Genomic DNA, 16,217 nt, shown 5'->3' with positions numbered 1-16,217 from the left:
AGGATTGAGAAATTACAAAGAGATTTTCTTTGGTCAAATTGTGGGGAAGGTAAAAAGGATCATCTGGTGCAGTGGGACTTAGTCTGTAGGCCTAAGGAATTTGGTGGTTTAGGGTTTGGGAAAATTTCTCTGAGGAACCAAGCTTTATTAGGGAAGTGGCTTTGGAGGTTTCCTAAGGATAGTTCTATCCTCTGGCATTAGATTGTATTGAGTACCTATGGGACATATTCTAATGGATGGGATGACAACAATTTAGTTAGATGGTCACATTGTTACTCTTGGAAGGCCATTGCACATATGCTCTAAGTTTTTTCTACACACACTCGCTTTGTGGTAGGTGAGATCGGTCTAGAATCCATTTTTTGGGAAGATTTGTGGTAGGGGGACCAACCTTTCTATTTACAATTTCCAAGTCTTTTTAGAGTCACCACTACTAAAAACTGTCCTATTTCAGCCATCTTGGGTAATAACACCTCTTTGTCTTGGGATCTTACCTTTCATCGCAATCTACCAGATGCAAAGATTGTAAATCTTGAAAGATTAACGTCCTTACTTTCCAATATTCATTTGACCCCTTTTGTTCTAGATGCGAAAGCTTGGGTATCATCCTCTTTAGAAGTTTCCTTAGTAAAATCGTTTTCTTTAGTCTTATCTGTTTCGTCAGATTTTGTTCCGTTCTACCTAGCTAATTTTTTTTATGGAAATCAAGAGTCCCAAATAAAGAGGACTAGAATAGCACACAGCCACACTAGATTCCCAAATAATTCCCTTGTAAGAACTCTTAAACTAGCCCATCATGTAATAAGGCAAGTTTGGCAGATTAACTCCTAATATTTTTTTTGATAGAAAAAACACAGAAAATTTATTAAAAGAAGGGAGCAAGAAGGCAACCCAAAGCATACAGGGAGTATACACAAGAAACCCCTCAACAAAAACACAAGAAAGCAAACACTCACCAACCCTCAATTAGAACCCAACCAATCAACAAAGTTAATTAAGGAACGGGGTTCTCCATCTAAACAAGACTTAGACCAAGAGAAAATATTACAAATGAAGGAGTTTTTCAATCTTTGGATCGACAAAGCCTCATTATCAAAAACTATCCTATTTCTTTCTTTCCAAACCGTCCAAAATAAACAAAGGGGAGCTGCCCGCCAAGTCTTTCCACGCTTTTTGTCCACAAAGGAAGCAGACCAACCAAGGAGAGTGTCTCTAACCGTAAGCGGAAGGACCCAATAAACCCCAAACAACGAAAGCACAAGATTCCACAACACCCTCGCCTTGGGGCAATGAATAAGGATGTGGTTTATTGTCTCCTCATCATCACAACACAAGAAGCACCTGCTAAAATCCAGCCCCTCCTTTTGAGTTGATCTTGGGTTAGCATCTTCCCCTAAGAAGCTTCCCAAGCAAAAAAAACCCACCTTTGTAGGCACACAAGGGCTCCAAATGATTCTCCAAGGAAACAGGACTGCACCACTAGAATCAAGAGTATTGTAAAGGGATTTTACAGAGAAAATCCCATTCTTAGAAGCATTCCACCACACTCTATCCTCCATCCCAACAATAAGCCTCTTTCCTTGAAGGAACGAAAGGAGACTCGCCACCACCTCCATCTCCCAATCATTAAAGGGTCTAGAGAAACAAGGATACCATCCCCCCGCATCCCCCATAGAATCCCAACAATCCTCTACCCACGCATCTTGAGAGACCGCAAAGGCAAACAAAGAAGGAAAAGTCTCACAAAGGGGAATGTTTCCACACCAAATGTCCTTCCAAAATTTCACCCTTCTACCATCCCCTACAGTGAAGGAAACGTTTTTAAACATCAGAGCGCCTTCCTTACTAATTTCCTTCCACAACCCCACCCCATAGCCTTCCCTAACCTCACAAGAGATCCACCCTCCTCCTTCTTCCCCATACTTCTTACTAATAATAAGCTTCCAAAAAGACTCTCTTTCAGCCGCAAAGCGCCAGCTCCATTTACACAACAGGGCCCTATTGAGGATAGAAAAATTTCTAATCCCCAAACCACCCTTCATTTTATGAGAACGAACCACATCCCACTTAACAAGATGAGGCCTCTTCTCCAACGCACCCCACCCGCATACGCATCAAGGACATAAGATAGATCGGCATGCTAGCCAAAGTGCTCCAAATGAGAGTGACTCTCCCCCCCTTAGAAATGAACTGCCTCTTCCACAAAGCGAGTCTCTTCCTCATCCTTTCTTCCACACCATCCCACACAGCCACCAATTTGTGAAGAGCACCTAGAGGCAGCCCCAAATAAGTGGAGGGAAGAGAACCCACTTTGCATCCCAGTTCAAAAGCCAAAACCTCAGCATTCTCAACTCTTCCCACCGGCAGAATTTCACTCTTGTTCAAATGGATGCTCAAACCAGAGATGGCTTCAAACCACATTAAAAGTCAGCTTAGAACAGCCATTTGATCTTGGGAATCCTCACAAAAAACCAATGTATCATCCGCGAACAACAAGTGAGACACTTGAATCCCATTGCCACCCCTACCCCTTAACCTGCAACCGGTCAGGAAGCCCCCCCTAACTGCTCTGTTAATGAGGCAGCTTAAGGCCTCCATTCCTAAAACAAACAAGTAAGGGGAAATGGGGTCCCTTTGCCTTAACCCTCGAGTGCTCTGGAAAAAACCCGCAGGCGATCCGTTAATCAAAACTGAGAAGGAAGCAGTGGAGATGCACCACCTTATCCAACCAGTCCATTTCTCCCCAAAACCCATTTTTTGCATCACTGTCATCAAAAAATCCCAGTTAATATGGTCGTAAGCCTTCTCTAGGTCTAATTTGCATAACACACCAGTTTCATCCCCTTTCAGCAGCGAGTCTATGGCCTCATTAGCAATTAACGCAACATCAAGGATTTGCCTTCCTTCAACAAAGGCATTTTGGGTAGGAGACACCACCTTACTCACTACCTTCTTCAATCTATTAGCTAAGACCTTGGCGAGAATCTTGTACAGACCTCCCACCAAGCTGATGGGTCTATAATCGCGTAAATCATCAGCCCCGCCTTTCTTTGGGACTAAAACCAGGAACGTGGAGTTTAGACTTCTAACAAATTTCCCCCTCTCAAAAAAATCCTTAAAGAAGCCCATTATTTTGTCTTTGACAAAATCCCAACAAAACTGCCAGAAAGCAATGGGAAATCCATCCGGGCCTGGAGCCTTGTCCCCATTCAGCTCTGAGAGGGCCAAATACACCTCTTCCATAGAAAACATCTCCTCCAGCCTGGCAGCCTCCTCACTCCCAATTCTATCAAACTCCAAACTGCTCATACTCGGGTGCCAGCCACCAGGATCCGATAACAGGTCCTGATAGGCCCTCACCACTCCCCTTTGAATTTCTTGATCTTCTGAGAGCCAGTTACCATTGACTTTAATTTTTTCAAACAATTCCTTCTACTGTTAGAATTTGCCATCTTATGAAAGAAACCCGTGTTCTTATCGCCTTCCTTCAACCATGTTTCTTTTGATTTCTGCCTCCACGAGATTTCCTCCATAATCGCCCACTTTTTAAACTCCGCCCTGGCCTCCTTTCTAGCCTTTAATTCCTACTCGTTTAAAGCTCTCTGCCTCTCCTGATCATCCCAAAAAGAAACTTTGTCCAAAGCCATCCTCAAGTTCACCCCCACTTTACCAAAGATTTCCTTATTCCAATTCTTCAGCTTAACTTTTAAGGCCTTTAGTTTTTCTTAGAGGACAAAGCTATAAGACCCACTGTAATTAAAACCTTGCCACCAGCCCTTAAGAAGCTCCTTAAAGCCCTCCTCCTTCAACCACATGTTCTCAAAACGAAAAGGAATTGGACCTCTCCTCACCCTACCCCCATCTAACAGGATTGGGAAGTGGTCAGACACAGGCCTTGGGAGTGTGCTCTGAGACACTCCACTAAAATGATTTTCCCAATCCTCCGAAATCAAGAAGCGATCTAGTCTTGACCTGGATTGGCCATTCAGCCCTTCACTCCACGTATAAGGACCCCCCTGAAGAGGCAAATCTCTTAAAGCCAACTCATCTAACACCTCCGAAAACCTTCTCATAGTACCAGACAATCTTCCTTCTCTACTACGTTCACTGGGAAATCTAATAACATTGAAGTCCCCACCGATGCACCAAGGATCAGACCACAGTCCTCGAATGGCACCTAACTCTTCCCAAAAAGGTTCTCTATAACTTTTCAAAGTAGGTCCGTAGACCCCCGTAAAGAACCACGTAAACCCATCCTCGCAGTTCTTGAACCGACACGAGATTGAGAAGATTCCCACTTCCAGGCCTACTAACTCCAACACTCTCTTATCCCAGAAAACCACCACCCCTCCAGCTGCCCCCCTTGCATTCACAGCTCCCCAACCTAAGAATCTTCCCACACCAAGACTGTGAATAACCCCTTGGGACATTTCTTGAATTTTGGTCTCCTGCAAGCACACCACATCCACTTTTTGCGACCTAATTAGGGTCTTGATTACCTTCCTTTTATTTCTGTCATTAGCCCCTCTGACATTCCAGGATAGAATCTTTAGCTTCATCTAACTGTCGAGATTCTAACCCCACCTTCTCTGGCCAAAGAATTCTCCTTTCTCACCCCATTATAATTAATAGACCACTCAACTTTTTTCAACTCCCGATCAAACTTAGTGGTCCCTGACGAGCCCTTCTTCAGATTTTGCTCTCTTCTTCTCTTAGTCCTTAGGAGCAAATTCAGGATTTCGCCTTGAAAACCTTCCGTGGAGAAGCCCAAGAATTTACTAAACCTCGCCAGGCAGCTGTCGTCCCAACGGCATCCATCAAGGTCCTAAAGCAACCCCTCAAACTCCCCTCCCGCACCTTCTCTAATCACTGGCTTCTCTCCCTTAGAGGCTAGCACCCCATTGCTACCGTCAGCTAGAATGATGCTCAACGGAGTCTACTCCTCTTCGTTAACCTCAGACGCCAAAACACCGAAGGACCCCTCATTCAAAGTAACCCGTTCGAAAGAAGAAGGAGAAGAAGAAGAGAGATCCCAACCCCCCAATGGAATAAAACAAAGATCGACATACCTAGAAGCCTCTTCGCAAAGCGCTTCGTTAGTCAAGTGCCCCCGATCCATCAACTGTGAGGAGCATAGCATCGTCGAGTCTCTCGACAACCCGACGAGGGGGTCGGCTTCTCTGCTTGCGTCTCGACTTCCACCCTTGATTTTGGATGGCGACTGCATAACCCGAGCCCTAGGAGGAGAGATTGGGGTCTCGTTCCCATAAAAAGCCCCTTCTCCCATTGCGACAGCTCGAACAGGCCCACAGGCCTCACCCGACACCCCCTCTCTGTTACTTAAGGGGCCTTTTAGGTGACTGGGCCTTGGATCCCGGCCCAAAACCACCCGGCTTACAAGACAAAAGTCTTGGGCCTCCCCACAGCTTAAAGCTGAAGGTCCACAGCTAGGCCCACTGCAAGGGCCTGCCAGCCCACATCCAAATTCGTCCAGACTGATGGGAGAGGACTCCTTACCCCCTCCCACTAGATCGGCTGGACCACCAACCCATCTCCTCTCAACAATCTCTTCTGCAAAGGCCTCATCAGAAGGCATGGGTGGTTTTCCTCCATCGAGCGCCACGTCTTGTACCTCCGCCTGCAACCTCAACTGCTCCACCCTCTTCCTTTGACTCTCGCAACAAGCCACCTGATAAGACTCAGCAGCTTCTTCGCCTACCCTTAGCCCGCCCTTCCCGGAGGAGCTTCCCGTTGGCACCACCTGCGAGAACCAAGGTGCAGATTCCCACCACAGTTGGAGAGAAAAGCAACCCGTCCCCAAAACTATATGAGCAGAGTTAGGGACTTCCCAATCCGCACGCTTCACCAAAATCCTAGCCCATTGCAACTCAGACATGGATTTGGTTCCTTCATCCACTACTATAAATCCTCTGCACCCATCTCCAATTCTTTTGAACACCTCAAAACTCCAAAAATGGAGTGGGAGCCCGACCACCCTTACCCATGTCTCTACGGCATTGGAGATCTTGCAGGAACACCCCACCTCTAGGTTCCATCTGTCCAAGATAAGACAATTTTCCTTAATGCTTCTTTTACCTCTGGCCAAAACACGGTCAGCCTCTTGAGCCAGCTCAAAATCAAACATCATAATACCCCTACCTGACACAGCAATCGTCATCTTCCCCTTAACCTCCCAATTTTGACGGGTCCAGTTACTAACGTAATCCAACTCAAGTAATGGAGCTGAGATAGAACCCCACCTCCCTATCAGACAATGTCTTAGTTGCTCTAGTCTTCCACACACCTCTTTTTCCCCTACCTCTAACCACACTGACTCACCTGCCCTTCTCAGGGTCGACTTAATAGCTTCTGCAAAAGACATCGTTTCCACCCCTTTTCCTTCCACTGAACCTTCAGGACTCCCTTCGGCTTCAATGGATCCTCTGGCACATTGGTAAACTTTAATCCTTTTGACGGGATCACTCCAAGACCTCTCGACCTCACGGCCAAAGAGTTCCAGCCACTGGCCTGACCCTTCCCTTCAGGGAAGATAATGCTATGTCTTTTAGCTTCTATATCTCGAACAGAGCATAGGATGAACCTCCCTGCCTTGTTCAGCCGTCGCTCCATTCTAAACTTTCTGTTTTCCTCCATCCATTCAATAACCCATCTTTGATCACCAACCTCTCTACAACAGGTTTCAACGCCTTCCAAAAGACAACGAAGACTAGCCTCCCCAAATCTAATCCAAGAAGCAAAACCCCTACTTCTCTCCCATACACATCCTTTCAGCTTTCCACCCGAATCCTCAACCACAATCTCAAACAATTTGGACTCCACCACAAACCGACTTCTTCCTCCCCTAAGCATCCTCCCCTACTGAACAAAAATTCTTAATAAAATCCTACAAACACAACCTTCTTCATTTTTCTGCATAGATTAGCTCCTAATATTAAATCAACATGGTTTTGTATACTACATTTTGGAGACAGTTCTCTAAACAAATGCAAGGGACAGTGCCTGTATTTTTATTTTATTTTTTTCTTTAACCAGAAAATCCCATAATGGCATGGCCCTTTGGACCCACCCATGGCTTCCAAACCCCAGGGAGACTGACAACACCTGCCACAGCCAGCTTCGGGTAATCTAGGGATTTCCAATGGCAAGGATTGAACCCAAGACCGTGTGCCTCTACCACACATCCCAGCACTTGCCCTTACCACTAGGCCATGCCCTGACAGGTATTATTCTTGTTGTATCTTTGTCTAGCCCATATCCTATTTTTAGGAGTTGTCATGTTAGCATGTGTTTGACTTATCACATTGTCCTGTATCTATTCTTGTGCTACTTATATATGACCACTAGAACAATAAAATCAGCTCCTTGTTGCACTTAAACCAATTGAATGAGCATTTAACCCACAAATCAGGGCCTTCTCATGATCAACCATAGAGCAGCATGAGCATATTTTTCCATTTGACATGAATACAACAGACTTTGATCGACAAAAGTAAAGGAGCAATACAAATGTACAACCTGAGCCCAAAACAAAAATAATACTCAGAATAAACCATATTCCAGCTATGTTATAGGAATTATGTTTTGTGTATACTTAAGCAAATTACAAGTTATTATGGTCAAAGAAAAATAGCTTATACTCACTCATCTTTGTACTGTTGAATTTCACCCTCAGGGAACTCCCCAGAGGGAAAAAGTTCAACAACAGGAATGGATGGTGGATCAGTCTGCTCAGGTAGTTCTTTCTTTTTCCTGCATACCATGGAAGAAAAACCATCAACCTTTCAGGTGAAAAAGCTTTACTGATAATAGGATAACCAAAACTAGATATGGGCACTCACTTGCTTTTACTTTTCTTCTTCTTCTTCTTTACAACTTCTGCTAAGACAGTTTTCAAATGCAAACAAGTGCACGTATTAGAAATACCATGGGCTAGATCATCTCTTCAAAGCAAAAATTCATCATATAATTGTAGAGATATAGAAATTTTAATCTGATCTCTATATCTGAAAATCATATTACAAAACCGCATTTAAACCAACCTAAAACATCAGGGAATGTAGACTAGTTTGTATTATCGGGGAATGTAGACTGAATGTATCATCAAATATTTTCATTTCTTATGGGACCATTTGCAATTGATTACGACATTTACTAGTTTGGCTTGTTTTGGTCCCCTTTTGATTTTTGACACAGTAGGCTTGCCCATATTCAAGTTCAGCTTAGATTCTCTGTGAATACTGTTGTCCGCAGCTCCATATAGGAGTCCATGTCATTTCCTATGGCTTGTCAACATGAAAAATGATAGGCATAGCCTTTTTCATTAGTGAAACCATGCAATCTCCAATTTGACTTGGTTCATTCTGATATATATGGACCTACTCCTATCCTAACAGTGGCAATAGATATTATCTTTATTGATGATTATTTTTGCTAACTTGCTGTATTTCACGAGAAGTATGTAGATAATTCAATAATTTATGCATGATCCATTTGATTCTCTAAAACCCAGGTTCACATCTCAAGGCACTTGTACCAACTTTCATGTGCTGGCAGGAATCAACAAATACTGTTGCAAAAAGGAAACCTCACCATATGTTTCATATGACTTGTTAGTTTCTTTGTACTTTTGGTCCCATATAGTAGAGCAAGGTTAACAATTCAGCTTATCAGCCATAAATGTTTCTTGTTAATGTCACTCAACAATTTTATTCCCAATGAAATTCATAGAAGCACTTGTGTTTATCTTCTTCCACACTTTGAATGCACCCAGTTGCCAATACATATACTGCTCTTACTCTTATAGAACTTCATTTGACGCTTTAGCCTATGCAAAATAAAAAATAACAGTGAGTGAATTCCCCATGCCACTCCACTCTCTCTCTTCTTCATTTTTTTAGGCAAAGATCAATTTTAAAAAAAAAGCGCCCAAAAAAAAAAGTCACAAAAGTATAGACAATACATATAAAGATGCCAAAAGGCCACACAAAATGAAGATAGACACAAAAAACAATACTCTCTTCCTACTTAGAGCTTAACCAATCAATGAAGTCCTACAAATAGTCACCTATATACACTCTCGCCCATCCTAGGAAATTGTACATTTTTTTTTATAGGTAAATAAGCATGACATATTAAGACACTTGCAAAAGGGTGCAATGAAGCATATGCATAGTATACAAAAAAGGCCTAAAGGGAAGCATGAAAAAGGAAAAAGGAAAAAGAAAAACAAATGTCCCCCACCCTTACTACAACCAACCCTTGAGGAAGAAAGAACGTCCCTAACAAGAAGGCCTAAGCAACAGAAAAAAACGGCCCTCTCAACCCCACAAGGAAGACCCCTTCTGAACACAGAACCTTCCTGATCCCGATTACAACTCCTTCCCTCATACCCCATCACCCCTTTCCTTTCCTCTAATAGTGAACAAAGAGCTCTTGTAGCTAATTGAACACCCCAACTTTCAAATTTCCCTCTCAAAACGTGAAGACAGAGGTTCTTTCTTTCTCCTTGACACCCTCATCCCACGTCCTTATCTTGATTCCATTTTCCTAAAAAGTGAACAAATTTCCTTCTCAAAGCCTGAAATTGGCATCCCTAAGCAGTTACTGAAACTGACAAAACCATTGGGAAGGATCTCAATATCCCCTTCCTCCTCCGCAACACAATCGAACTCCACGTCCCTTGGTCGTTCCATCTCCTCAGTCTTAATCACCAACTCCTTACCAGAAGGAACCCTTGCAGCCTCCTCTGAAAGCTCCAACAAACCACCATCCTGAAGCAACAACTTTAACAATTGGCAACCAGGGCTTAGAGGTCTCAAGTAAGAAGACCCAAGAGCTAGGATGTCTATTCGCCTCCGCCAGATAGCTTTGTCAATGGTTGGTACGCAAAAAGTTAACGTTGATGGTTCACTACCACCCTCACACCACTCTACCGCCATGAGGACTTCAATAGAGGGCGTGACATGAGGAGACTCAGCTTGGGATGACTTCATCGCCAATGTAGGGGGCATCCTTTGCCTCTCGACCTTAGCTCCATCATGATCCCCTTTACTCCTCTCAGCCACAAGATTTGCGCAACCCACTTGCTCCAACACTTGATCCTTTGCAGAGAAATGGAGCTCTAATGAGCCCACTTCTCCTCCTGAAAAGACCCTTAAGGGCCTTCCCTCCTTAGAAGCGACCTCCTCTTCCATCCTTGAACAATCTTGGGCTAAGCCCACACTCGGCAGCCCCCTGCACCAAATCCTGAGGCCAAGTGGGCCTTAGAGACTGTCACAGTCTCATGGGCCCCAAAAAAGGTCCTATGCTTTGAATGGTCAACTTCCAGCCCCTGCCGTCCCAAACGTTTTAGCCTAACCACAACACCACTAGTCTCATCTTTAAAACACGACCCAACTAAACTTTCTTTACCATCATCGTCTGTACTTCTCTTATTGCCACCTAGGTAATCCCCTTGACAATAGCTTTTGCAGCATAGGCTGCTATAACCTCACCTACCAACTTAGACCTGTAAGAAAGCGACTCATCAATGTTTGCAGGAAGCAAGGCTTACAACCCCTTTCCCCTCTCTTTGTTGACGCATGAGCTACCTACTGCACCACCCCTAACTTCCTACTTGCAAGGCTCCCCCCCCCCTCTTTTTTTTTATTTTTTTGATAAGTGCTGCTCACAAGGCTTGTTGAAGCTTCTTCTTGGCTCCAGAAGCGAACAACACGGTGGAGCTTCCCACCACAATTGAAAGGAGTAATAAGAGTTGCCCACTACCATTTGCAGTGAACTGGGCAAGACTCTCCCCACAGAACACACCAAGATCTTGACCCAATGAAGATTAGACATCAAAGTAGTGTCTTCATTCACAACAATCCCTTATTTTCTTCAACACCTCTTAACTCCACAGGTGCAGTGGGAGACCTAACACACTCACCCACACCTCCTTAGTCTACCCCCAGGAAATTGTACATGTAACAATGTTTGATTGTTTGAACCCTATTTTCAATGTTTTCAAAAGCTTTCCTATTTCTCTTCCTCCAAATTGTCCAAAATAAGCACAAAAGAGTCACACTCCAAGCTCTCTTCATTTTTTCCCGACAAAGGGTCCATGTCAACCCAAAAGGATTCTTCTAAGGAGTGTATCACCCACTTTATACCAAAAAAAGCATAAATGAATCTCCACAAAATGACTACCTTTGTGCATTGGAGAAGGCTATGATCATTTGACTTTTCTTATTCTTTGCAAAAATAACATCTATTTGACAACTTCCACTCCTTCCTTTTGAGCTGGTTCAATGTTAAGATCCTTCTACAACTTGCTTCCCAAACAAACAAACTTACCCTCAATGAAACCTAAGAGCTCCAAACCATGCTCTAAAGAAGAACCACATTCTTCCTTAAGATAAGGAGTAGAGAGATTTAACTAAGAAAATGACGCTTCTTGAACTCAACCACAAAATATTGTCCTCTAGATCCCTACTAATAGTTTGACCCTGTGGTCTCCCAAAGAAAGCCTCCACCTTCTCAAGTTCCCAATGATGGGTATTTCTTAAAAAATGGTAGTCTTATCTAAATTTATCTTCAACCTTGAAATGTGCTCGAACACCAATAAAATCAGTTGAAAAATTTGTAAGTTAGTTGGACTAGCTCACGAGAAGGGTCATAACCAAACTGTAAATAAGTTATCCTTGTCCCAATGCTACCCTTTAGGAGGCCTTAAAAAATACCACACTCCTTAGTTTTATAATAAAAAGAGATGGAGAAAGGGGATAGCCTCGTCTTTTTTTTTTTTTTGGTCTCCTTTTTGATATGTAAAGCAAGTGTGTACATGGATGAAAAGAAACACCAACATTTTGCACCTAGAGTACATGGGAAGTATACAATAATCACCTAAAGAATCAACCAAAAGAATAAAGGGGCTATAAAAAAGCAACACCCCCCCTTGATAAGAGCCCAACCAATCAACAAGCTAACTAAAGACAGATGAATCATCTATAAACATCTTGGTCCAAGACCAAAGATCACAAGCAAAAGTGTGTTTTAGCATTTGGCTAGAAAGTTCCTTGTTTTCAAATGATTCTCTATTCTTTTCCTTTTAAACTGTCTAAAAGATGCATGAGGGAGTTGCTTGTCATGCCTTTTTACACTTTTTACCCATGATAAGAGTCATGCCATCCTAAGAGGATCTTTCTAACTGAAGAGGAAAACACCCATGACACATTGAAAAGGGAAAATAGCAATTGCCACACATCGAAAAGGGGATCACTATGTTTTAAACCTCTCGTAGCCTACCTATCAATAAAACCTCTCATAGCCTTAGCCATCCTTTAACACGCCCATTTAATAGCACTACAAAACATTATGATGACAAACATCCACGAATCCATGATCTTCTTCTCTATCTAAAGCTTTTTCTTTTTAAAGCATGATTAATAAACTCCCAGTCCACATGACTGTAAGATTTTTTAAAGCCAATCTTATAAACATGCCCCTCTTCTCCCAACAATCTTTTTTCATCTACTACTTCATTTGCTACAAGGATTGCATCCAAAATTTCTCTCTTCTCAATGAAGGCTCCTTATGAAAAATGGATGGTCTCATGCAACATCCCTCATCAATGTTGAGACAACATTTTAGCTATGATCTTGTAAAGGCTAGTCACCAAAATAATATGTCTGAAATTAGATAATCTGTTGGTTTGACTTTTTTTATGTACTAGAGCAACAAATGTGGTAGTAGTACTCTTCTTTATGAAAATCCACTCTCATAGAATTCAGCATAGACATTCAGCAAGTCCTCTTTTATTATGTCCCAACACTCTTGAAACAAAATTAGAGCAAATCCATCTAGGGCTTGAGCCTTATCCTTATCCATATTAAAACCCACATCCCAAATTTCCTAATTTAAAAAAGGTTGCTCCTAGTTGCTAGCACTCTCCTCTAAGATAAAGGGCCCACTGCAATCCTTCTACCCCCTCCACAAAACCTCGTTTGATCTACCATACAGACCATTGAAGAATCTCAATATCTCCTTTGAACTACTTACTAGATCATCTAGCATTGTTCAATTTTTTGATAGATAAAGGAAATTCATTAAAAGCCAAAAGGCTAAAGAGAGTATACACGAAGTATACCAAGATACAAAGGATCAAGAAACAAAAGGTTCTGACCCTTACTTGGTGGCTAACCAGTTTACAAAATCAAACAACGATAAAGTATGATCCTTAATATATACCCTAGCCCAATTCACAAAAGTGTACAAAAAAATGGATTTGATATCTTGGTCGTTTCTTTCCACATCATCGAAGGCTCTTCTATTCCTTTCTTTCCAAATAGTCCACATTAGGCAAAGGGGGGCAGTTTTCCATGCTTTCTCCCTTTTCTTGCCCACAAAAGATCCATACCATCCCAGGAGATTCCTTTTCACAGAGGAGTGCATCACCCATTGCACCCCAAAAAGGGAGAAGGTTAGATACCATAACATTCTGGCCTTCTCACAAAACAGGAGAAGGTGATCAATAGACTCCTCCTCATTTTTACACAAGAAGCACCTGTTGGGGATGTTCCAACCAAATCTCTTTAGGCGATCAATGGTGAGTAGTCTGTTCCAAGCCGCCTCCCAACCAAAGAAACTAGCCCTGGTTGGAGCCCAAGACGTCCAGATAGTACTAGCTGGGAAGCGATGGTTGATGCCCATTGAGAGTGAGCTATAAAAACACTTAACAGAAAAGGTCCCATTCTTATTTGCTTTCCACCTGAGCGAGTCATCCACACCTCTTCTAATAGCCAAAGGATGCAGCTTGCTTAATAAGTTTTCCACTTCCCCCACCTCCCAATCATTGAGGTGTCTGTTGAAACGAGGTCCCCAGCTACCCCCAGCTCCATCTTCCTCCCAGGCCTCAGCAACCAAGCCTTCTTTGTTGACTGAGAGATTAAATAAGATGGGAAAAGCTTCTTCCAGAGATTGATTTTCACACCACAAGTCCTTCCAAAACTTCACTCTGGTGCCATCCCCTACAAGGAAGCGGGAGTGAGATCGAAAGTTTTCCCAACCATTTCTGATGGCCTTCCAAACACCCACCCCATAACGATCTCTAACACCTTTGGAGCACCATCCCCCATCCTGAAGGTCATATTTGCTAGAGATAATTTGCTTCCAAAGGGACTCGTTCTCATTGGCAAATCTCCACAACCACTTACCAAGAAAGGCCTTATTAAAAATAGCTAGGTTGCGGATGCCCAAGCCTCCATCCTTTTTAGCGGCACAAATAACCTTCCAACACACCAAGTGAGGTTTGTTTTCTAAAGCGCCCCCACCCCATAAGAAATCCCTTTGGATTTTTTCAAGTCTTGCACAAACTCTCTTGGGTATCACAAAGAGAGAGAGAAAGTAGGTTGGGAGGCTAGAGAGGGTGCTTTTTAATAAGGTTAGACGGCCACCTTTGGAAAGGTATTGTCTTTTCCAAAGAGACAATCTTTTCCTGAATCTTTCTTCCACTGCATCCCACGCACTAGTGGATTTGTAGGGGGCTCCAAGGGGAAGACCCAGGTAGGAAGTAGGTAAACATCCAATCTTACATCCCAAAATTGAGACGAGGGACTCCATGGGGGGACATTCCCCCACTGGGATGGCCTCAGACTTGCTCAGATTGACTTTTAGCCCTGAAATCGCCTCAAACCACATGAAGGTCCAGCTAAGGTATTGCAACTGGACTGCATCAGCGTCGCAGAAGATTAAGGTATCATCGGCGAACAGGAGATCGGAAACGATCAGCCCCTCTCTACCTCTTCCTCCCACTTTGAAGCTAGAAATAAAGCCCTCATTTCTTGCACGTGACAGCAGTTGGCTAAGAGCTTCCATGGCAAAAAGAAAGAGGTAGGGGGAGAGAGGGTCGCCTTGCCTCAATCCCCTAGAACTACGGAAGAAGCCCGTGGGGCACCCATTGATGAGGATCGAGAATGTGGCCGTGGACCAACACCATTTCATCCAATTAATCCATTTATGCCCAAATCCCATTCTAGACATCACATCTATGAGGAAGTTCCAATTGACATGGTCAAAAGCCTTCTCAATGTCCAATTTAAGGAGGAGGCCCGGTGCGTTGTCTTTTAATCTAGAATCAAGGGCTTCGTTGGCAATAAGAACAGCGTCTAGAATCTGTCTCCCATGGACGAAAGCTTGCTGCGAATCAGAAATCACCTCTCCCATCACTGATTTCAGCCTATTAGCAAGGACTTTGGCTAGTAATTTGTATACACTCCCTACCAGGCTGATTGGTCTGAAATCTCTTAGGTCTTCAGCCCCTTCCTTTTTGGGAATGAGCAAAAGAAACGTGGAGTTCAAACTTCTCTGGAAGGTCCCATGGAGGTGAAACTCTCTGAAGAGCTCCAAAATTTCTGATTTAACAACATCCCAGCAAAACAACCAAAAGGCCATTGTAAAGTCGTCCAAGCCTGGAGCTTTGTCGCCACAGCAGCTGCTTAGGGCTGCATAGATTTCCTCCTTAGAAAACACAACTTCTAGGCTGCTGGCCAAGCCTTCTCCCAGCTCCTTGAAGTTAAGGCCGTTGATATTAGGCCTCCAATCCCCTAGTTCTGAGAGGAGGGATTTATAGGCCCTACAAACGCCTTCTTTTAAGTCATCACTAGAAGAGAGAGTGACCTCATTTATTCTAATTTTAGACAGGAAGTTCTTCCTTGCCCTAGCATTGGCCATTTTGTGGAAGTATTTGGTGTTCTTGTCGCCTTCTTTTAGCCAAATTTCTCTTGACTTCTGTCTCCAAGAAGTTTCTTCCAACAGAGCCCATTTCTTATAGTCCTCAAGAGCCAGATTTTTAGCCTCTACTTCACTAGCAGTGAGGGGGCTATCATTCTCCCTGGTCTCCCATCGCTGCAGGCGAGAGAAGGCTTCTGCTCTATTGAGAGAGACATTGCCTATCACCTCCTTGTTCCAGTTCTTCAAGTCCTTCTTGAGCGCTTTGAGCTTCTCGGCAATGCAGTGGCTACTATAACCTTCAACAGAATACCCATTCCACCAGCTTCGGACTAGGTCTTGGAAACCATCAATTTTTAGCCACATATTTTCAAAACGGAAAGGGCTTTTGCCTGAGGAGAATCCTCCAGCTTGAAGGACTATAGGACTATGGTCAGAAATCAAACGAGGGAGAGCAGCTTGGGTGATGGCGGAGAAATGGTCTTCCCACTGGT

At 43.3% G+C, this 16,217-nt stretch overlaps 1 protein-coding gene across 2 annotated transcripts in view; it reads right to left on the bottom strand.

Moving 5' to 3' along the window:
* Positions 1–16,217, bottom strand: part of LOC100242047 (methionine aminopeptidase 2B) — a 31,200-nt gene that overhangs the window by 10,933 nt on the left and 4,050 nt on the right. Inside the window, exons 3-4 of one of the 2 annotated variants that reach the window (XM_002270425.4) lie at positions 7,860–7,896; positions 7,663–7,770 (exon numbers count right to left, since the gene is read on the bottom strand). In XM_002270425.4, the coding sequence (XP_002270461.1) occupies positions 7,663–7,770; positions 7,860–7,896 (145 nt within the window). Of the gene's footprint in view, positions 1–7,662; positions 7,771–7,859; positions 7,900–16,217 lie in introns of both variants that reach the window. The other variant, XM_059742985.1, reaches the window with a different exon arrangement.

This window comes from Vitis vinifera, chromosome 15, assembly GCF_030704535.1.
Source record: "Vitis vinifera cultivar Pinot Noir 40024 chromosome 15, ASM3070453v1".
Lineage (NCBI taxonomy): Eukaryota > Viridiplantae > Streptophyta > Magnoliopsida > Vitales > Vitaceae > Vitis > Vitis vinifera.
Note: the sequence above shows the minus strand (reverse complement) of the source record. Positions and strands in the feature narration are given on the sequence as shown.